Source organism: Zeus faber (assembly GCF_960531495.2).
Source record: "Zeus faber genome assembly, chromosome: 17".
Classification (NCBI taxonomy): Eukaryota; Metazoa; Chordata; class Actinopteri; order Zeiformes; family Zeidae; genus Zeus; species Zeus faber.
In genome coordinates this window covers 15896870-15920197 of record NC_137204.1, presented here as the reverse complement: position 1 = coordinate 15920197, position 23328 = coordinate 15896870, and the positions used below count along the sequence as shown (strand labels likewise).

At 41.9% G+C, this 23328-nt stretch overlaps 1 protein-coding gene across 1 annotated transcript in view; it reads left to right on the top strand.

The window, feature by feature from the left end:
* astn2 (astrotactin 2) overlaps nt 1-23328 on the top strand; it is a gene marked incomplete at both ends in the record, with an annotated part of 347495 nt that overhangs the window by 153438 nt on the left and 170729 nt on the right. The window contains 3 exons of the mRNA XM_080017621.1: nt 12709-12816; nt 17851-17997; nt 20268-20435. Coding sequence (XP_079873747.1) covers nt 12709-12816; nt 17851-17997; nt 20268-20435 — 423 coding nt within the window. The remainder of the gene's footprint in view (nt 1-12708; nt 12817-17850; nt 17998-20267; nt 20436-23328) is intronic.

Sequence of the window (23328 nt, the reverse complement as noted above, 5' to 3'; positions counted from 1 at the left end):
TATGAATAAGCCTCACCCATCATGGATAAATTCAGAGTTCCCCGTGAGAAAACGCATCGCTAATAGGGCAAACGCACTCTTCAATTCGGTGCCATTCACGTTGAAGGTTTTTGATGGCAGTTTATTTCAATTATGCGTTGCGTGGTAGTTTATTGGTTCTCAACGACAAAGCCCTCAAGGCAACAGTATACATGAGCATTTCCATCCATACACTGGGTGAGGAACGACGACACGGTAAAAACAAGCAAACTTTTGCGGTTGGGAAAGGGTGCAAGCACCAATGGAAGTGATGAGCTCTGTTTACTAGCTGCCGCTACCAGCCGCAGTCATCACCTTTAGCCGTTGGAAACAGTTTGACGGGTGTCCATAAAAACACGACACCAACGGATGATACAGAAATACTTCCCGCAACGCAGCAATACCGTCCCAGTCCAGCTGACAGTCTCTGGTTTTCCTCCAGTCAACCTTTGGGGCCCAAATGTGACTTTTTATGACCACACGGGATGGGCAGTTATGTTGCTGATGTGTCCCCATTTTTAAACGACTATAATAAACAAAAACATTGATTATTTGCAGGAGTCTGACTAGGCATTAGAAATCCATCCGTGTTTGTTTAAACTCGCGTTGAGACACAAACACGGCTGCGTTCATGGGAAACTCGGGAAACAAATTCATTTGGAAAGTGATGATGCTCTCTGGAACTCGGAATTTTTTTCATTTTTTTTACAGTTTTATTTAATATCATCTTTTACATTTTTTTATGTATCAAAAAGTGAGTTATGTTTATTAGTATTTGTTTGCATGTAAGTTAAATGTTCTCAAATATAGAAAATTGTAATTATTACATATTAGGAAACATACGCTTTTCAAATTTATTTGAAAATGTTGACGTTTTTCACGTCAAATAATTGGAAATCGGTGGGCTAGGACTCTCCAAAATTGGGATCGGCATGGAAACCAAACATCTGGCATCGGTCGGGATCTAGTTGTTACAGCATACTACTTCTGTAGCGTGCAATATGCTTATTGTAGGCTATTCTTGTATTATTGACATTAGAGACATTCCAACTATGACTATTGGAATTATTGTTCCGCCCTTAAGTTTCAGTTCTGTTGTTAGGTTTTGCATATTATGGTTTATGGTTTATTAGGCTCGATCAGTGTTTCTGGGTAGTTGGCTATTCAGTTTCTCTAGAGCAACTCTGGGTCTGGGTTACGGGAACCATATTAGTATTCTTACCATATTCTGGGAATTGAACGTGGGGGTTTGACAGAGCATCAGAGGGAATCGCTGTCTGTCTCCTTCATTTCCTCATGTAGATCAGGTCCATTACGCTGGGCTAGTGATGAAGGGTATTTCAGTACCAGTACCCCCACCACCACCACCACCACCACCCAACCCCCCAATTGACCCGGAAATGATTTGCTTTTATTGTTCTGAATGGATTAATCTCCTGCTTCCTCACACGCCGTAATCATACTCATCACGGGCCAAATTGGAAAGCAGTCTCCTTGCCGTCGCTTTCTCAGCCCATATGATTCACATTGTTTTATTGAACCGTTTCACAAATAATACGTCAACATGTTTAATGTTGAGCACTCATACCATTTTTGTTCTAGCAGTCTGGGGGAAAAAGGACAAAAAGATAGCCAAATATTCTAGAATATCCAAATATACAAAGAAAATAGCTACATAAAACAAACAGAAATAGCCAAATATAGAAAAATATTCAACATGTACAAAAAAAAAAAGTGATTCTGTGCACAGAATAAGTTATGTTTTGATAAGTGGCAGTATAGTTGTGAGAATGAGCGGGTATAAAATGTGAAAAAAATATAAAGATATTAAAATGATTTATTAAAATATAAAACCGTATATGGATATACGTTCAAAGCCCATTTGCAATGCTGTAGATGGCATACAACCAAATAAATTGTTGGTAAAGGAATACACACGTAGGTGATGTTTTTTTTAACAAATCTGACATTGGTGGTCATCCTCCCTCTCTCGAGGTCTTTTTTTTGGGGGGGGGGGGGTTAGTCAAGGTCGTGTAATTGCTTGTGATTATCGTTACAAATAAGTACATTTCAGGAAGGTTGTATACATTGATATCTCTGGAAAGTCTGTCAATTCTGAAGGTGATGTGGCGCGTGTCAGCTGTCCTCAGAAGTGTATATGTTTATGACGTCTAAAACGCTGTGCTTTGTTTGATCCAGTTGTGTTCAGGTATTACTTTAACCAAATTATTTTCAAACATAACAAAGGAAAATAGTCATTAAGTAATACCTGTCACTGCGTAGTCTGTCAGAGTTTGTGTGTTATATTCCTGTAGTTAAAGTCCAATTGAATCGTCGAGTGAGCAGATTAAATATCCTCGGTATTTACACATGGCAGATCTAAAGCAGTCGTTGCGCACTGCCATTTTGCACATGCACAAAAGTGAGTACATGTCACCACTGACGCCATGACGCGCTTGTCTGTGACCAAGCAACAAATTATACGAACTGTGTAAAAAGTTAAACCGTCCAAGTTTTTGCATTTTTGACACAGCACAAAAGAACCCTCTTTGCCTTCTTGTGCCATTTGTTTTTCCGTCCACATCTTTGATTTACGCTCCGCGCATCGATTCCACGACGCGTTGCGCGGCGCTCTCAGGATACGAGCGTCGCTGGTTTCATGCAGAAAACACACACAATCACACACACACACACACACACACACACACACACACACACGTCAACCCCCGAGGTGGGAACTGAAAGTTGACGGGCGACGCGATGCTTTATCACACGTTAAACCACACCACGAGCCCCCTCCGGCTGCGATGTACGGATGAATAATTCATGGCTGACTGAATTGTTTTTTCGGTGTTGATTGAGACGACGCCCGCTCCAAAGGCAGCGCTTAACTTGTTTTATTTTTTTAGCTTTTATTTTTTTATTTTTTTTATTTTTTTTAATTGCATCTCAAACAGTGAAATTAGCGTGATTTGGGGGTGAAGTGCAATTTTTTTTCCCTATATACAATTTTTTTCATACATTTCTTGAGAAAGCAGATCGAGGGGGGCGGCGGGGCGGAGGCTGGAACATTGAAGTGTGAAAGAGAAGAAGAATGGAAAAAAAGGTGTTTTTCCAATCAAGGCAAGATGTTAGCGCTGAACGAGTGAGATGCGGCGGGGGTAATAAAAAAGGAAGAAAGTAAGAAAAAGAGGAAAAAAAAAACAAAACTTTTGTGCTGACGCGTGGGACTTTGGAGTGGAGCAAACAGTTATTTGGAGGCAGGGAAATGGGGAAAGAAAGGTGGAGTTGAAAGACAGGAAATAAATTCAAAGAGACAAGAGAGAGAAAGCAAACACGGCTTGAGTTTACTCGGTTTTTTGTTTCCCAATTGTACGTGTAGGTCTATATGTGCAGTCTTTTTGACAATTTATTATTAATAATAATAAAAATAATCATTCATTTAATAATAATAATAATATTAATAAGATAATATTATTATAATAACACAAATAAGAGCAAATCATTTCTACAGCACCCTTCTTACACAAGATGAACTCAAAATGCTTCAAACAAATAGAACAAAACAGTAACAATAGCCAAATCAAATGAGAAAAATACTTTTAATAAAAAATAGGATAAGACTTAATTAATCCCTGGAGAGACGTTCAGGCATTACAGCAGCAACGATCAGTGGAGAGAAAGCGACAAATTTAAAGGAGATAAGAAATTACACATAATGACACATCTACATACTAAAGTTGCCATTAACTATCACGACTCTAAGTAGCATTAAGCTAACTGGTAGCACTACGCTAACTCGTAGCACTGTGCTAACTAGTAGCACAATGCTATTAGAACCATGCAAACTAGTAAAACAATGCTAACTGCTAGCACTATGCTTACTAGTGGAACAATGCTAACTGCTGGCACTTTGCTAACTAGTGGCACTATGCTAGTAGCACTACGCTATTTAGTAGCACTACAATAGCTAGTAGCCCAATGCTAATTAGTTACTACCAGCAGTCAGAGTCAATAGCAGCAGTCAAAGAGTTAACAGCAGCAGTCAAAAAAGTTAATAGCAGTAGTCAAAAAGTTAATAGCAGCAGTAAAAGGGTTTATAGCAGGAGTCAAATAGTTAATAGCAGCAGTCAAGCAGAAATACAAGCAGCTGCAGTAGCAGCAGTAATAGCAGCAATAGCAGGGTTCAAAGAGTTAATAGCTGTCAAAAAATTGATAGCAGCAGTCAAAACGTTAATAACAGTCAAAGTGTTCATACCAGCAATCAAACTGTCATGACCGAAAAGCAGACCAGACCTGGGCTTGTAAGAAGTCTGGATCTCTGGACGACATTTCTATCTATTCTGGCCTCAAAAAACATGTGAGAAAAAAATTCTGGAACCGAACAGAGTCTGATGTGAAAAAAGCTTGTGTATCTGAGAGTCAAGTACAGCAGCAAACAGTGAGTAGGGCTCCATAGCCCAACTAACTTACCGATCTTTTCGACTTCCTTATATACCGAGATGTACTCTTCTCCAAGTACATGTTCGGCTGCTTTCAGCGCCAGGAACAAGTCACAATCTAAGGGGTGTGTCCCAAGAAACCAATCAGTCTTTGTTACCATGCATGTTTTATTTTTTTGGGGTGGTTTTCCAAACAACCAATCTCAGTCTTGTGGGGTGTGGGTCAGTCAAAGAGTTAATAGCAACAGTCAAAGAGTTAATAGTAGCAGTCAAAGTGTCATGATCGAAAAGCAGACCAGACCTGGGCTTGTAAGAAGTGTGGATCTCTGGATGACATTTCTATGTATTCTGGCCTCAAAAAACTTGGAAGAAAAAACTCTGGAACTGAACAGTGTATGATGTGAAAAAGCTTGTGTATCTGAGAGTCAAGTAAAGCAACAAACAGTGAGTAGGGCTCCGGAGCTCAACTTACTAATCGATCTTTTGGACTTCCTTGTATACCGAGATGTACTCTTCTCCAATTACATGTTCTGCCACTTTCAGCGCCGGGAACCAATCACAGTCTTGGGGGTGTGTCCCAAGAAACCAATTACAGTCTTGTTACAATGGATGTTATATTTTTTTGGGGTGGTTTTCCAAACAACCAATGACTGCCGTGTGAGGTGTGGGTCAGTCAAAGAGATAATAGCAGCAGTCAAAGGGTTAATAGCAGCATCCAAAGGGTTAAAAGCAGCAGTCAAGAGTTATTAGCAGCAGTCAAAGAGTTATTAGCATCAGTCAAAGACTTAATAGAAACATTTAAAGAGTTAACAGCAGCAGTCAAAGAGTTAATAATAGCAGTTAAACTGTTAAAAGCAGCAGTCAAAGATTTTACAGCTGCGATGAAATAGGTGATGGCAGCAGTCAAAGAGTTAATAGCAGCAGTCAAATAGTTAATAGCAGCAGTCAAAGAGTTCATAGCAGCAGTCAAAGAGTTAATAGCAGCAGTTGATTAGTTAATAGCAGCAGTCAAAGTCAATAGCAGCAGCCGGCAGTTTAATTGCAGCAGCCAAAGGTTTAATTGCAGCAGCCAAAGGGTTAATAGAAGCACCCAAAGAGTTAATAGTAGCAGTCAAAGAGTTAATAGCAGCAGTCAAAGAGTTAATAGCAGCAGTTAATTAGTTAATAGCAGCAGTTAATTAGTTAATAGCAGCAGTCAAAGAGTCAATAGTAGCAGTCAAAGAGTTAATAGCAGCAGTCAAAGAGTTAATAGCAGCAGTCAAAGAGTTAATAGCAGCAGTCAAAGAGTTAAAAGCAGCAGTCAAAGAGTTAATAGCAGCAGTTAATTAGTTAATAGCAGCAGTTAATTAGTTAATAGCAGCAGTCAAAGAGTTAATAGTAGCAGTCAAAGAGTTAATAATAGCAGTTAAACTGTTAAGAGCAGCAGTCAAAGAGTTAATAGCTGCAATGAAAGAGGTGATGGCAGCAGTCAGAGAGTTAATAGCAGCAGTTAAACAGTTAATAGCAGCAGTTAAACAGTTAATAGCAGCAGTCAAAGTCAATAGCAGCATGCAAAGGGTCAATAGCAGCAGTCAAAGAGTGCATAGCAGCAGTCAGAGGGTTTATAGCAGCAGTCAATAAGTTAATGGCAGCAGTCAAATAATTAATAGGAGGAGGCAAAGTTAATAGCAGCTGTCAAAGGTTTAATAGCAGCAGTCAAAGAGTTAATAGCAGCAGTCAAAGAGTTAATAGCAGCAGTCAAAGAGTTGATAGCAGCAGTCAAAGAGTTAATAGCAGCAGTCAAGGGGAGAAACACAGTTCGCTAGTTAAATAGGTTGGATGTACAACAGGTCAACACGTCTCATGCTCATCGGTAAATGTCTCCTGTGGTGTCGCTTCACAATGTGCAGGCGTCCTCACAGCTTCCTGTCGTCGTCGTGGGATCGCAAGGAACACATTTTATTTGCACACGGATGATGCCGTGACTTCTGTTGTCGGTGGTCAGCGGCGTGACTTCTAGCTGTGGATGGAGTTGGGATTGACTTGCACGAACTGCGCGCCGTGGGTGAAACTTCTTTCGCCCGACCCGTGGTCTGCACCATCAGTCCCTTCGCGTTGGCTTTCAAGGTGCCGGGGTCACTGCACTTTGGCCCCCGTCCACCCAGACGGGGCCCCCCGCGGAAAGGCGGTCGGCGGCGCCCCCGTGGACCCGCCGCCCTAGTTCGCCCGCCGCCGGCGCTCGGTAGCGTTTCCCCGCGCGATCCCCCGGACCAAAGCGGCCCGAGGGGAGGCGCTGCCCTCTGGGAGGTTTCCCTTTAACCCCGCCCCTCTCTGCCGGGCCGCGCCGTGCCGCGAGGACGCCGCGATTTGCGGACGGGATAAGGACGCCGCCCTCCTCCCCTCGTGTTGCTCCCACTCCTCTGCCTGTTTGATCTGGCGGTCGCCGGAGGTACTCTGCCTGTCGTCCCCGAGCCTCTCGAGCTCAATTTGCAAATCAAACTGGAACACGTCCCCCGTGTGTGTGTGTGTGTGTGTGTGTGTGTGTGTGTGTGTGTGTGTGTGTGTGTGCGTGTGTGTGATTGTTAGATGGAGTGCAGAGTAAATAGACTTCCCTTCTACTGTCTTACCACCATGACACCATATTAAACATGTGTGCTAAGTACACAGCAGACAGGGTGACCTCAGCAGTACAGCTGCTCGATTACGCGAGCGATCCAAACAAACTAACCTCTTCCGTCAGACAGCGATCATTGATGAGCTGTGTTTCCTCAAATAGTGACCGGAGAATTTATTTCACTCACCTGCAGAGGGTACCGGGCCTTTATTGGAAGCAGGCTTATATCAGAGGCAGGCTTTTAAAATGAATTCCCTGTTTTATCCCTACGTAGACTTGATCATATTTTACCATGAATTTTAAATCAAACTTCCGTCCGGGTGCCCTGCAATGCAACCCATCTATAACCCATCACGGGGGGGGGGGGGGGGGGGGGATTACTGTTTTCCGAGTTTGCCTTGAACGCGCCACTCTCTGCTTGGAGCGCTCGGCGAGAGAGCTCAGAACGAAGCGATCGGCCGCAGCAGGAGGAAATCGAATTCATTCAATGCGTGTACAATAAAAACACACCAGTTGACTACCAGTTTATGTTTAAAGAAATACTGTGTGTGTGTGTGTGTGTGTGTGTGTGTGCGTGTGCGTGTGCGTGTGCTCCAAACTTGATCCACGCCATATGCAGTTACTTTTCATATGCAAAACACATTCATTAGTAAAAAAAAAAAAAAAAATGTGTGGCTATGGATCTATAACAGCAGCTTCAGTAACCACTTTAAAGTCTCCTTCTCCTTTTCCATTTAATTCCACTTATGGTAATATGCAATATTATATATACTGTATATACTAGATAAATAATGTTTGTCTTGTGAAATCCCAGGGATCATAGTAATTGCCGGTAGATCTCTAAATCTCCTACTTGGGGAAGGGGGCTGAAAGAAAATCAATTTACTTCTCTTGGCTATGAAGCACTTTCCCAGAATGAATATGTTGCTTACTGACAGTGGATGAAATAGTTGTGCTCGAACGAAAATTACGGTGAGAGTGATGGGAACAACACGTTGGTGCATGCAGTACAAAAAAACGCACAGACAACAGAAAAACAGAACGATAATAATAACCAATGCCATTGATAGTATTTCTGGGGAATTATATGGATATTCACCCATTAAGCCATTTTTCAACCACAGGGATGTTGGGATAGGTGGTAGAGGCGCTTTGACAGACGACTAACAATTAAAGCCTCAAGCTCCTTGAAATCTTTTTTCAAATAAAACTGCAATACAGGTCAGGTGGTGGATACAAGTGTTCTTAATCCATGCCTTTAGTCGGTCAATGGGAAGACGGAGTTCAAGGTGCGAAATACAGGCTTTTAAAAAAGTATAATAGCTAATTAACTCACGCAATTCCCCTTTGGCGATGAAGAAAGTATTTATTTATTGATCAATCCATCGATCTATTGATCACTTGGGGTCTACTAGCTACTGGCTCATCTCCGCGATGGAAGCTGCGAGACTTGGGTAAAATAATAATTTGTACAAAGGAGAAGCTTGGCTTCCTGCTTCTCAGCCTATTGTGTCCAGAATCAAAATTTTTCGGTTCATTCGGCCACGTCCATTTTCATATAATAGGGACTTTGTCGTGCTGAAGATCGGTGCATTGCTGTAGAGACATAGCATGCGATCAACCAAACGTTCTGAAAACAATAACAGCCACATCTACAAAAATTGCCAATATACAAAGAAAATAGACAAATTAAAAGCAAAAATTGCCAAATGTTCAAAAATAGCCAATATTCAAAAAATACACAGAATATACAGAAAACCATATCACTACACAATAACATTAATATGCAGGCTGCCTTCTCAGTTAATTGTGGGGTTTTTTTCCACATGTGAATGCAAAGTTATATTTTGAGTTACGGTTGCTAAATAATAAATGTTTCTGATGGGTCGTGGAGCCTTCGCCCCCTCAGACGAATGCCCCATTTTTTTTTATCCAGCGTGTTTGAGCGATGGTCGGCCAACCAGAAAATATCCAGGATATATGCCTTCTGTCAGGAGGAGGAGAGCCAGAGAAAGCAGATAAGCTTTGTCAGCCTGTTACTGAAAAGTATTCTCTCTCTTCTGAATTACCCGTTTCCACCACACCCCTCCGCTCCGAAGCCCACATCCCCCCCCCCCCGAAATGCAGAGTTCCAGCCCCAAAGTTTATTGCCGGTGATGGAGAAATATGTCTTTTTTTCTATCCTCCCCCGCAGACCATAGGCATCGTTTCTTGCCAAATGTCACGCCACATGAAGTTCCCTCTTTTATTGACTCCATGAATATTACAAGCCGTAACTCCTGAAAGATTTGTCCGGCCCATAAAGATTTGACTCGTAGTTAAAAGTTATATCGATACGAAGGAAAAGTGCGCGCTGAAAGTTTGAGTCATTCTTTTGGTCCGGTGCACTTAAACAGGTTGGGAGTCGGGCTCTATTTGGAGGGTGAAGCAGGGGCAATGTGCTGTAAAATTGGTTATGAATTTATGCATCATGTTAGAAAATGCCGAGGGAGGTGCTGGGTGGCGACAGAGGGAGAGGGAGATGAAAAATAGAATAAAGTGACTATATATATATATATATATATATATATATATATAGTCTAGTATAGTATAGTATGTCTGTCAAACAATAATTGTTTGACATCCTTTGATTATTTCCATTATTTAAATAATCAAATTATTCATAAGAAAAAATTGGCCAATTGTGATTATTGTGATTTCCAATCATATTTTTTTTATTTACTGGAAACTGACCCGAAAGAAGGAATTTCCTATTTAAAAAAGCTGTGCAGTGACCATGATTTCATGATTGACAACGGAAACACAAAATAATCTCCATCATATATTTCGCGGCATTTTCACCGTTCACGACCCGCTGTGGTCCTATTCCTTTGCACTGGGCCAGTTTCTAAGACAAGCAAGCCAGTTCGCATTGCCAGCCGTATTAAAACATGAGGAAAAAGTAAAATGCAAAACATAAATAAATACTAATAATTTGGCTGCGGACCCCCTGCAAGGCCTTGGGGGAGCCCTCGTGGGCCGCAGACCCCAGATTGGGCAACCCCTCGAATATAAACAGCACCCGTTTATACAGCAAATAAAGCCTTTTATATTTAAACGATATCAACCTGATTGTTGGTTAAAGAGTATTGCAGGCAATGAGTTATTACACTTTGCAAACAGTGTGTAGCAGCGTGTAACTGCGTAACAGCGTCTGTAAAGCTGCAGCGTATATATGATTTAGCTCATTTGTAATTGTCCTAAGAGCTGCAAGAGTCCTTTTTTTATTTTCTCCGTTTTTTTTCCCCATTGCCGCTCCGGTGCCTCCGTCCCTCCATCCCTCCGGCCGCCGTTTAATCAAGTGCCTGGTGCACGCCCGGATGCTCGGTCGGCTTCACACTCCGCTCCGAAGCCGCCTTTTTCAAGTGCAAATGCTTCACGAGGCACCCTCAAGTCCAGTCGGACGGACGGAGCGACCGCAGCCCAAAGCCTCCGCTTCGCACGGGCGAAGCTCCGGGGTAGCTCGGATGATTCGACATAGAAACGAAGAAAACAGTGACTAGCGCGGTGTTAATTACCGTTCCAAAATGTCATGCTCATGCTATTGTTGTCTCTTTAAAAAAATGGCGCGGGGGGGGAGCGGAGAGAGACACGAAGCTACGGATGCGTTTGGATGCTCCTCGCCGGCTCGCGATGATTACGGGGTAATTGCGTTCGTGCTCCTTGTAATAGAGCGCGTGGAGGGGGGGGGGGGGGGGGGGGGGCTGCGCCGAGCATCCTTCAAATCTCATCCCGAAAAAGCTTTTGACGCGGGACGACGGGCCGTTGGAAATAAGCAGCCTTGATGGGCGAACCTCAGCCCGCTTCAACTCCAGTTATTCAAAAGCGTCTTGGGAGCCTCCAGGGAGCCAAGCGGCGAACGTGTGTCTACATGTTCGTCGATATTCGTTAAACGAAAGCTCATTGCTTGGAGGAGATGCTGAGGTGGGCTGGGATGGGTCGCAATGTGGTGGGATAATTTTGGATTAAGCTTGGCGGCAGAAAACCAAACGGCCTGACAGTCTGTAATGGACAAAGTGATATGCAAGATCTAATTGGATCTAATTCCAATAGATATCTCGTTGAAAATTGTCTCTGTTTCGGAACCAATATTTCCAGCTTTGATATCTGTCGCCTCCATCGCTTCTGTAAATTTGAGAGAAATGATGGAGGCAACTGAAATTAAACTCAAAGCATGCTCAAATCTCACGTGCAGTTTTGACTTGTCCGAGGGATCAAACTTGACTACAACATACTGTACTTACCAACTGTTACATCAGGGTAAAATACCTAACAGCTATATCAGGCTCTGAAATTCCCCCCGCACTAATCACAGCAACATGATTTAAAAATGAAGAATTTAGCCTATTTGGCTTTCAAACTTCACAATCAGTTTTCAGCTTTTCAAACTTTTTAAGGTGATCAGAATGGATCAGCCTGCTCAGTTGTTTGCTGAAACGCTTTAAACTCCAAAACATGATCTGCGATGTCTATGGCACATTTTGAATAGTGAGTAAATATATATAAATATATACAAAATACCGACTAGAACAATATTCCAGCAAAGCTATTTTAGGATCCATGTAAGTGTTATTGACCACATTTTAATTTGGAATGTTGTATGGAATACATTTTACCGAAATGTATTCCATACAACATTCCAAAATAGAGAATAAAAAATCGTAAAAAATGACAACTTGTCAAAATACTAAAAGCCCACAACATACCAAAAATGCACAACTCTGTACAGGTTTACAAACAATAAAAATTGAAAATAAAAATACTACAAGACAGCTCTCTAGACACTGCGTGCATGCTCTTATCTATTGATACAGCTGTAAATATGTATTGTAATCATTTAACATAATGCTGTCAAAAACATATTTAAATTTTTATACAATATATTCCTTTGCAAACGGATTGCCTTCGTGGAAAACTCCCGGACTATTCGTTCCCATTGAAGGCTCAGAGCAGCCTTTTGTAACATAAGTCATAACATGTCACGCTTTTAAAGCCGAATTGAAAAGGAAATTGAACGGAACTCAATGGAACGGGGAAGTGACGTCAATCGTCCAAAAGCATGATACGCCTTTCCCGAACGCAAGGCCCCCGTCGAGACACCCCCTGGTCGTCTTCCCTTCCGCGTTCAGCTTTCTCAAAGCTTAGGGTTTCTACGCCTTAGAAATAGATCATTTTAACGTGATGCATTTTAGGTTTGTTTTTTGTTTTTTTTTTGTTTGTTTTTTTCCTATTTAAACCGTCATTTCAGCCCTCCTGGCTTCCCAGAGTAACACGGCGATAATGGCTCTGACGTCTGTGCAAAGCCCGCCTTGATTCACTTCCACACATTCATGTAATGTTTTGAGAAAGAAAATGTCAAGAGCTTTTCTTTGCCCTTTTCAGGTATTTTATTTTATATATATATATATATATATATGTATATACGTGTGTGTGTGTATATATATATATATATATATATATATGTGTGTGTATTTATTTATTTATTTTATTTTGACATTTCAAGGGCTTATTACCTTACTCCGGAAGACACGCCTTAGTACCTTTCAATAATAAATTATTATTTCCTTATTCTGATCATTTCTTTCTTGCTGTTTTGTTGGGTTTTCTTTCCGTCAGTGTCTGGGCTGGTGTTTCGGCATCAAGGCGATTCTGGTTCGGAGCCCGAGGATGACGGACAGATGAAGTTCTACACGGACCAGCACCGTGGGCGCCGTCGCAGCAAAGGTGGGGGGCGGGAGCCGGGGGGGTTTCGTCTCTGTGGTGACTCTGTGCTTTTTTTTTTTTTGCTGTGTGTGTGTGTGTGTGTGTGTGTGTGTGTGTGTGTGTGTGTGTGTGTGTGTGTGTGTGTGTGTGTGTGTGTGTGTGTGTGTGTGTGTGTGTGTGTGTGCGTGCGTGTGCGTGTGCGTGTTATAGTGTGAGTTAATACGAGTAAATAACATTGTTGGAGTGAAAGCTGAGAAAGACTTTTTGCTGGGGGAAACAAACAAAACAAAGTGTCACAAAGACAAGACACACCGGTGTGTTTTCTTGTTCTTTCAATCAGTCAATCAATCAATCAAAACTCAGTTGTCTCCGGGGGGAATTTTGTTCCGCAAGCAGGGAACACATTTTTATCATTTTTACACCTCACACCTCATCTTGTCTTCGCCATTTTAATTGTTTCATATGCGTATCACCCCCGTCTTCTTTGCTTTATTTTCAATTTTCATTTCCTCCGGCAAGGGTGGCACGCTGCCTCTGGAGAGATGCCCACGCGTCGTCTAAAACCAAGATGAAAAACGTAAAGAAAAACAAAAATGGCAGAGGGAAAATGACAGTCCTTTCCAAACGGTTCATGAATGAACTTACTGCTGTAAAGTTGGAGGGTATTGAAAAAAAAACTGCAGAGAAGAAACAGTGAGAGGGGGCGGCGGAAGGGAGCAGGCAGTAAGAGAGGAACCAGATTGGACGTGTTCTGACCTGGAAGCAGGAAGGCGTTGCGGCTTTAAGCGCTGCCTCAATGACATTGTGCAGATATATGATGCTGACGTAAACGGAGGCTTGCTGATAAGCAGCGCTGAGTCAAACCAGTACTGGCAACCCCCCTCACCTCCCAAAACAGTGATATGGGAGTGTGTGTGTGTGTGCGTGCGTGTGTGTGTGTGTGTGTGCGTGTGTGTGTGTGTGTGTGTGCGCGTGCGCATGCGTGTCTTATTTCCATTATAATTACAACAATTAAAGGAAGGAGCAAGCACATGATTGCGCGGGCAAGTTATGGAAAAGGCACTCGGCAATGTGCAGCTGAAACCACATTTTTCTCACCCTGTGCATGCAATTACTGGGGTAATATCTCACTCACGCAACACAACCTTGGGGTTTTTATCATTTGTTTTACACCGCATTCCCGGACCTCTGCTGCTGAGTTGTTGCGTTTGCTTGTCGCCGGTGTTCTACAGCTGGGAATGTTTTCGCCAACAACGTGAAAAGGTTCTACATTGCACCACCCATCATGGCTTTGTTGGCATAAGTGGATTAACAGTTCACACATATATTATATTTTTATATACTTTTTTTTTTTGGGTGCTGGGCCTTGCAAGAGATCTCTACTGTGAAATATAAGAAAGCGAAATAAAAAGTTGCTAACGGCACCCTCCAATGTGGACTCAAAGCCCACTTGACGAGAGAGCTGCCTCCTTGGCCACGCTGGAATCAGAATGGGTTTTGTTTTCGCCAGACACATTTACATATACGAGGCATTTATTCGGGGGAGGTTGGGTGAACTTCCGTACAGACCATCAGCATCAAAAAAAAAGGAAAAGCTTGAAATAAAAAGGAGAATAAAAATAATAATAAAATAAAATAGGATAAAAATATATTAATTGATAAAATATAAATGAAAATGTGAAATGTGCACGGTACAAATAGACCAAAATACAAAAGATAAATAGTCCGATGGTTAACAAGCTTAAGATATACAAATATACAAACTAACCAGTAGCATGTGCCCATGTAACAAATAACAGACATAGGCCCGTACAATTTAAACTTCAAACTTCAATTCAATTCAAACTATTAGTATGTTTCAAACTATGAATGTTGGTTTTATTATTTCAATTTGTGAATTATTGTATCTATTAATTGGGGCTGTGGCCCGTGCGTGTGCCCAGCGGCGTAACATGTTCGTCGACGAAACGCCGCTTTGATTTGCTTTTGTCAGGACCAGAAGTACTGCAGCTGTAGAACACTGAATTGGGACTTTGCAGAAGCGGGGTTTTGATAACCGCGGTGTAGTAGCACTGGCCCTTGTGGACCACGTTTAGGCACATCAGTTCCAGCGAAATCCGACCAATTAAAAAAACCTGCTGCGTAGCCAGGGAGGACAGCGCGCCGAACAGGGCCGTGGCTGTACTCTGGGTTTTTGGAGACTTTCTCGTCCAGAAAACCTAATACGACGTAATACCTCATCGCCTCTGCGAAGAAAATCACAGCTTTAGGTTTCGCCGTCCACCTTGCTGTATATGAACAATTCCACCTTGACCCACACAAATGAGGCAACTTTTGAAATCAACACAATTCTTCTTCTTCAATTTAATTTTAATTGTGGAGCCACCAGTTGTGACCGATTGAGCGGCGTGACCTTTACATTTTGGGAATAATTGTCGTCAAAAGGGGAAATCCTAATTTTCCAGCCTTTATCTCGGCCTTCGCGTACCGTCCTGTCATGTACCGCTCCCTCTCTCCCACCCCTCTACGCTCTCATTACCAACTGTCGAAATAAAAAACGGCCCCTTTGTGGCCCTGCAGGTATATTATTTTTAACTCTTGGCACTCTCCAACAGCATTTCTTACATTTTTCTCAGCTTTCAAGAGATAATATATTTTTAATGGAGTGAAGAGCAGCGGAGGGAGTTTTTGAAGAGGTTAATAAGAAAGACTTGCACTTAGAGCAAAACTTTCCCTCTAATAATATGGCCATGTCATCCTTTAAAACTATCACCGCTTCTGGGCAATTTATATTAACGGCGAAAAATTCAAAGCGTTCTACCGCTGCTGCAGTAACTAAGTAACTAGCACACTAACATCACCATAGCAACTGCCGAGGAGGGCGATTGCACGATTTTGAAGTCAGCTCTTAAAGTGAAACAGAATAAGGTGGGAAACAATTGCCGCAAATGCGTTTTTGTTTTTTTTGTCATGTGGTGCTCTGCTGTGAAAATCAAAAATTTGAGACGTGTATTTTTTCCCATTTCTGTTGCACTTGGTGCTTGGTTCCAGGAACAAAGTGTGACATGAGGTTTGAGGTTTCTCTCATTAATGGATAATAAATTATGAAATACAGGTTTTTGCAGTGTGTGCAGATGAGGTGATGACGTAAAAAAAAAAAAAAAGCCCAAAAAACACGATTCTGCACAATAATGTACAGAATAGAACACAAGCACGCTGCAAAAACGACACTGAATCCAAATCTATGTTTTTGGTAGTTTCTTAGTGTTTTGCATTAGCCTGTCCAAGCTTAGTGTGACAATTAAGGGACCAATCAGGAATGAGATCACACATAGGCCTCACCCAACCCCCATGGCCCAGTTCTGAATGGGCCAGCGCCAGATATCCAATGAGGCCGAAAGCTGTCGGGCTCGTTTCCTGGAACCAGGCGGCGGGTGCGACCAGGGGCGCCCCCAGGGATATCGGGCCCCATGAAATGGTATAACATTGGACCCCACCACCACAGGCCACGCGCCAACCCTGCGCAATTGCTGTAACCACACACCTGCAGAACCCAATCGACCCGTTCAAAGCTTTAAATAACTCTACCTTTGCAGACTTGCAACTCTGTTGTCGTCCAATACTTACACACTCGTGTGTGCAGACATGCTTGCCACATTCTGCACACAGTGGAATTCGCTATTTGATGCAAGACTGACACCCTCTCCAAGAAATGTGCCAAAGGCCATCTTTTACAGTCTAAATGTCATTTTTTGATGGTAATAGTCATGAAAAGATTGCCTGCGTTGATTGAATGTTGGTCTTTAGGTGTCAAATGTCAATGCAGAGGCTCTCTGGATGTTTACTTTTTGCCAAAAACAAGAAAAGCAAAAGAAACCATTCGTTTTGTTGGCGCATTGTAAAAAAAAAAATAATAATAAAATAATCCATTAATGATGATAGGTTATTAATTGAATATTGAAAATAATTATTGGGAAAAAAAACATTCTAATAATTGTTTAGGACCTCTGCCAGCCACAGGCCCTTAGAATCGTCCTAACTTCCTCTCCCCCTACGGTGCCACTGGGTACAACGTAAATAAATAAAGAGCCGCGCAGGGTTGCCGCGGTTACTGGTGTTACACGATGTTCGGGCATGCACCGATTACGTTACTTGCCCCCTCGGCCGTCGTTTTGCTTTTCTTTTTTTTTTTTTTTGTACTGAAATAAAACCCATTCAGTTAATTGTCGTGTATCAGCACCGACGGTATCAAATAAAAAAGCATCGTTTGTAAATTCCTGAGCGTGCTCCCAATCGGACGCTACAAAAGTGGAAGTGGCTCTACGTGGGCACAGTCTGGTGAGTCACATTTCACTTATCACGGGGGGTGAGGAGAGAAAAAAGGATATAGAAGACCTTAGTTCAGGTATAGATCGGTACCCGTCTCCCTCCATGTGCAATCAGCGCCCGTGCATAATGCATAAAACCTTCCCTGCCGTCCCCAGAGCCGTGATTTTCCCAGCACTTGCTGCACAGCGAAATTCTGAAAATCTCGACAGAGATTTCAATACAATGCGGCGCTACATTGCCCTGTGTACTGTTTTGTCCGCGAACAGCCGGTTTCACCCCTCACCGCGTCGATGGAGAGGACGCCACCGATTCCATCCTGCCCGGTGAAATGGGAGCCCAGAGAGAGCGAAAGGGCAAGGCAAACAACCAATCTATAACCCTGTCAGTGTCAATACAACCACACATCACACACTAAGCTGTTGCGGAAAAAAGCCTGTTCCTCCCAAGTCGTTCTCTATTATCTTTTTCCCGCTTTTATCATCTAACCTGGTTACATTCACGGAGTCAGACGCGTAGTACGTCTCATTATGTTAACGAGCCTTGAGGGCCGGGAGCTTGATTTTGACGGCGAATGAGGCTCGCGGGCATTAAGTAAATTATAATAGTTGTTTTTTTTTGTATGCGATTGTACGCCTTGAATATTGAATCCCTGGAGTCGACCCTCGACTTAAACATAATTCCTTCCTTTCTCCCGTCTTTCTCTCTCTCTCTCTCTCTCGCATCCAGGCCACCCCCACAGTCCTCTGAATAAAGTCAACCTGACTTTGATCACCATCAGCACGTGCGTGGTCGCCGCGGTCTACGCCGCGCAGAGCTCGTGCCCTCTCACCGTCAAGGTCACGCTCCACGTGCCGGAGCACTTTGTTGCTGATGGTAAGCAAAACGCATGAAACGGGCTCGGCCCGTGAGGAAAAGAAAAAAGCAGGTCTTTTGTGCTCATCCTCTATTCACACCTTCAGCCTCTTTTCTTTTTTCCTCTTTAATTGCTGTTTTATTGTCTATGGCTTTTACTTTTACGACCCGTCCCGCATCAGCATCGAGATAGGGCTATTTCAGACGTTTATACTAATTGAATAAGCCCGATGAAGGGGGCAAGGGTAAGGAGTTTTGCAGAGATCACCAAAAAATACCGGCTTTACACGGAAATCTGTTTATGAAATGATTATTTATGATTCTAATTCTGATTATTATATCCATGTGCTGCACATAACGCGGCGGGGCGGGACGTTCTGTTTTCTTTGATGTGTTGCTGTTAAAACAGTGCTGTGGACTGAGGGGAATGAATTACCTGGCCCCCAGTTCTCAATCACCACCCTTGTCATAAAATATTCACATGTTTCTGGCACGTTGCCAGAAATATTAATGCCGGCAAAAACAAAATGACTGAACGAATTGAATCTTTATGCCCGCACAAAGACGTTAAGCAAAGACATACGTAAGTGAATGTAAATTTCCCGTGATCAATATGTTGCTCAAGTCGGTGCCTCCGCACTTGTCAAACCGATCGAGCCGACAGTAAATTCCTAATGGGCGAAGCGATAAAGGTGCGTCCGTAAGAAGCAAATTGGCAGGTTACCAAGAGGGACAACGGCTCCAGCCCTCGCCGGGTGGAGGGCGAGCGATTGAAAGAGGGAAAGAGGGTTTGAGTGAATGGAGAGATTATGAAGAGCCTCTGCGATTTAATTAATGGTCGCCTTATCTCCGAATGCAACTGCTCTGCTGCAGTCCGCACAGCAGCAGCAGCAGCAGCAGCAGAGCAGGTGCTCTTACCCAGTGTGCACTGGTGTAACCCGTGCACGCCTGAGCACTTCACCCGCCCATTTGTGTCACCATTTTTGGCATGCACCTAGAGTCACCTATTTACTCCTCTGCGGAACCTACCGACTGATCCCCATATTGAATCCTCACAGCTGAAAGTTAACCGCATTTTTACGCTTAATGGTTAATTTTTTGATAAATAAGCTTGTAAAGGAAGACTCCATTAGTTAATAGAGTCGTATACATTGCGACTATATTTTGTAGTAATGTATGGTAAATAATTCTACCCACCTAACATGGAATTCATTATACAGCATTAAAAACACAGCCGGCATACGCTATAGCCCTCCATTTTCATATGTATTTATTGGAATGTATTAACTATGTATGAATGAGTCCATTCTCAGCTGAACTAAGGTCACGGGGGTCAGCTACAGAGGCAGGCTTTTCCAGTCAGGAATATGTTCTCCATCTTTATGCCGCTTCTTCCTCTGAATATTGATTTTGTTATTCATACATTTATTATTGGCTTATATGAATACTTCAGTTCATTGAAATAACCGCTTTCTTCAGTGTGAAGAACTGCGTTAAACGATATCATGAAAATGCCGTATATCTTACATACAGTATAGGACTATAGATTCCACATATCTTATATATAGGACTATAAATTCAACATATCTTATATACACTATGACTATAGATTGCACACATCTTATATATAAGACATAGACTTCCACATATCTTACATAAAGTATACGACTATTGCTTCCACATATCTTAAATATAAGTCTATAGGATTCCATATATCTTACATATAAATATATAGGCTTCCATATATCCTTACATATAAGTAGATAGGCTGACATAATGTATATTTCTCTACATTCGGTACCACCTAATGATAGTTTAACTGGATACTAAGATCTATATCCCCTTAGATAGAAGAAAGGCAATTTCCTTACTGCTTCCTTTGGAACAACTAGTTGTTGGCATCATTTAGAGATAATCGCTTTAGTGATTGGTGTCTAATGATTGGTCTGGGAATTACGGCGGGAATAGTGAGTCAGCATCACTGAGCACACTGTTTACTGGCTGTTTTTACTTTTTTAATCACACAGCCATAGTCATTTCTCTATTCCAATTACCTTGGAAACAATCATCAATACCCACATTACAGTACACGCCCAGTAAGTGCCAATTGCTCATCTAAATGCAGCTTAATCGGGGGCAAATTAAAATAGTTGCGAAAAACAGAACATTTAGTTACTCTTAAATTGATTCAGCAATGGAAGTGGCCAAATGGATCCCAATTTAACCTTATTCTGGCATTTATTTTTTTATATACAGAAAGGAAGTGATCTTTGATCTTGTTTTTGTTTCAGGAAGTAGTTTTGTGGTGAGTAATGGCAGCTTCTTGGACGTTTCCAACTGGCTGAACCCGGCCAAACTCACCCTCTACTACCAGACCAACTCATCCAGCCAGTGGGTCAGAGACTACTGTGGCCAGAGGACCACCGAGCCCTGCGAGCAGCTCTGTGACCACAGCACAGGTCAGTAATGCACACACACACATGCACGCACAAAGACACACACACGCACACACACACTCAGTGATTAATTTTTCACCGAACTGTCAATATGGGTTGGAAATTCCTTTCCCTTAAACTGCATTTTTAGGTAAATATATTATCATGTTGAAAGTGCCAATACTGAGTATTAGATATGATGCAGGCATTCACGGAGATTTCCTCCTAGAAACTATTAATATTGTACATTTTCAATGAATTCATGTAAAGTTCGTGAACATGCAGACAATGCATTTTATTGCCACAACATTCATCACTTTTTATCTTATATTGCACATTTTTTTATATCGAACATTTTTCTTTGATAGAACTTAAACCACCTCATTGCCAAGAGTTGAACACCATTATGTTGAATTATGCTTGTTCCTTCATACATAGGGGATAACACATCTTATCTTATTGCGCCATTGGTTTACTTAATAGGGTACAGAATGTGTACTTTACGTGTGTTTTTGAGTGATTGTCCTGTTTCCTAAACTGCTACAACCACAGAATGTGGGACATGTGTTGAGTAATTGCTGCACATGAAAATAATGGATGAATTTTTGTAACTTCCTGTTTGGCCAGCGAGCCAGATCATGGCTGGCTGTGTGCCTTCTCTCCAGTCCTTTAAAAAATAAATGAAGCACTGTGGGAAAATGTATTTAGGGTTCAGGAGTTTCCCCCTACCTGGAGCAACGTAGGAGAAACACTCATAGTGATTATGCTGTCTTGTGCTCCTTTTTTTTAAATTCTATTTCGGTGAAAACTTAAATATTTTCCTCATTTAATTTATGTATAATATTTTATATTATATAAAAGTAAATTATATTATATAATATTACATTATAATATATTATATTATATTATATTATATTATATTATATTATATTATATTATAAATATTTTCATTATTATTATTATTATTATTATTATTATTATTATTACTTTCTTTCCCAGAAGGCAACAGCATTTTCATATTTAGTTGTTTTTTAGTTGTTCTCTGCTGCAGATCCATGTCCTGACCTGGATCTATGGGAGAGGAGTGTCACGGAGCAGGGTGGAGCAGGTACTCCTCCTCTGCCGAGTTCCGTCACCTTAACACGCGGCGGCCAACTAATTGCCAGCGGTGACATTTGGAACGGCGGCCGGCTTTTCTTGTTGACGCTGCTACAATTTGAAGTTTGCGAAACGCCCAAAAAACAACTTACTCTGACAGAAAAAAATGTCTCAAGGACCCCTCCACGAGCCCGGTGTCAGATGTGAGTTATCATGAGCGATGATGAATAAGCGCGCCGCTAAGTAAACAGTAAAGGTTAGGGCTCGGTGTGGAGTGAAGGTGAGGTGTAGGAGCAGGGATGTCATACTTCGACGGGTTCTGCTTTGTCTGCAGAAAGTCACCGGGGGGAACGGCGAGACGGGTAAAAAGAAAATCAAAAGGGCGGGGGGGGGGGGGGGGGGGGTTGTATCGGTAGATATCCAGAGGGTTTAGAGGGCAAGTGTTTCTGTTCAAGGTGTGAACAAAAGTACGATTTCTCTTCTTTCTTTTCTTTTTTTAAGAGTGCATAATGGCCGGGGGTGGTCATTGGTTTCTTCCTTTGTTCTGAGTGATACTTATAAGAGTTATGAGTCTAGCTGTCGGTGCCTCCTCCGCATGTGCACTACAGCTGCTTTATCCAGACAGTTTACTTGAGGGTCTTGACAAGTGCGGCTTTTCAAAGTCAAGTGTAGCTGCGGTACATGCGATTCAATCGCAGCAGCGTTTCCACTGTACTGTGCCTGTACACACATTGACTCCAGGCGGGCCAAGATCTATGTCAAAGTTTAAATCGTAATGTGAACAACAGCGTATGCTCAAGGGAGAGGTTCGCAATATTTCGATCCAGTTCCTATTAAAATGTTGGTTCCCATCATTTATTTTCCTTTATTTATATAGGTTATGTTCTTTTGCGGTCAGGGCCAAGGGAGACATACTGTACATACATACACGCACTCACAATGTAACATTTGACAAAAACATTATTAACATTGATGAATGTAAACATCATCATTTAAACTGTTTGTTTAAATTAAGCTTAATAAGGCTGAGTTTCTCATTCATAATAAGCACAATCTCACTGAAGGCTTTACGATTGAAAAACCTACCACTCTGCTGCAGCTTCTAACTGAGCTTGAATTCAATTCGATGGGACAAACGGTAAAGCCTTAAAACCTTTAAATCGCATTAAAATGATAGAATAAAAATAGGAAGCTCTCAATATAGTGAGACCATTTCTTTATGTTGTACCGAAAACATATGGTCACGAAGAGTCCATTTCATAAGGTTGCTCAGGGTTTTATATCCTGTTTTGAAATGATGCAAACCAGCATCATTTTGCTTACATCCGAGACCGACCGTAAGAGACTAGAAACAGAAAGTCACGCCGCTTCCTGCTGCCAGTGTTACGCAACTGCCAAACTAGTTTTAACCCAAATGTGATTTACTGTTATTCAAAACAATGCACTTTGAAACGCAAGACTTTTATGACTACAATTATGACTAATAATACACAATTTATACACAACTATAATAATGCACTATTTGCTGAAGTGAAAGGAAAGTTTTTGAAAAAATCTAAAGTTTAAGTAGTAGAGTGTATCATAATTGTGTGCAACATGGCGTTTATATTCCCTGGAGTGTTTCCCTTGAGTGCCTAACAACATGATTAGGATGGATTACCGGCGGTAATGTATGTGGAATTCATGTCATCCCGGCCAAGGGCACGTTAAAGGCCAATGCATAATGGAATACTGAGCCAGACACTCAACTTTGCACACATCAAACGCAAAAGATGGAGTCGCGATACACCCCGTGTGTCTTCCTATCCGTCTCTCTTTC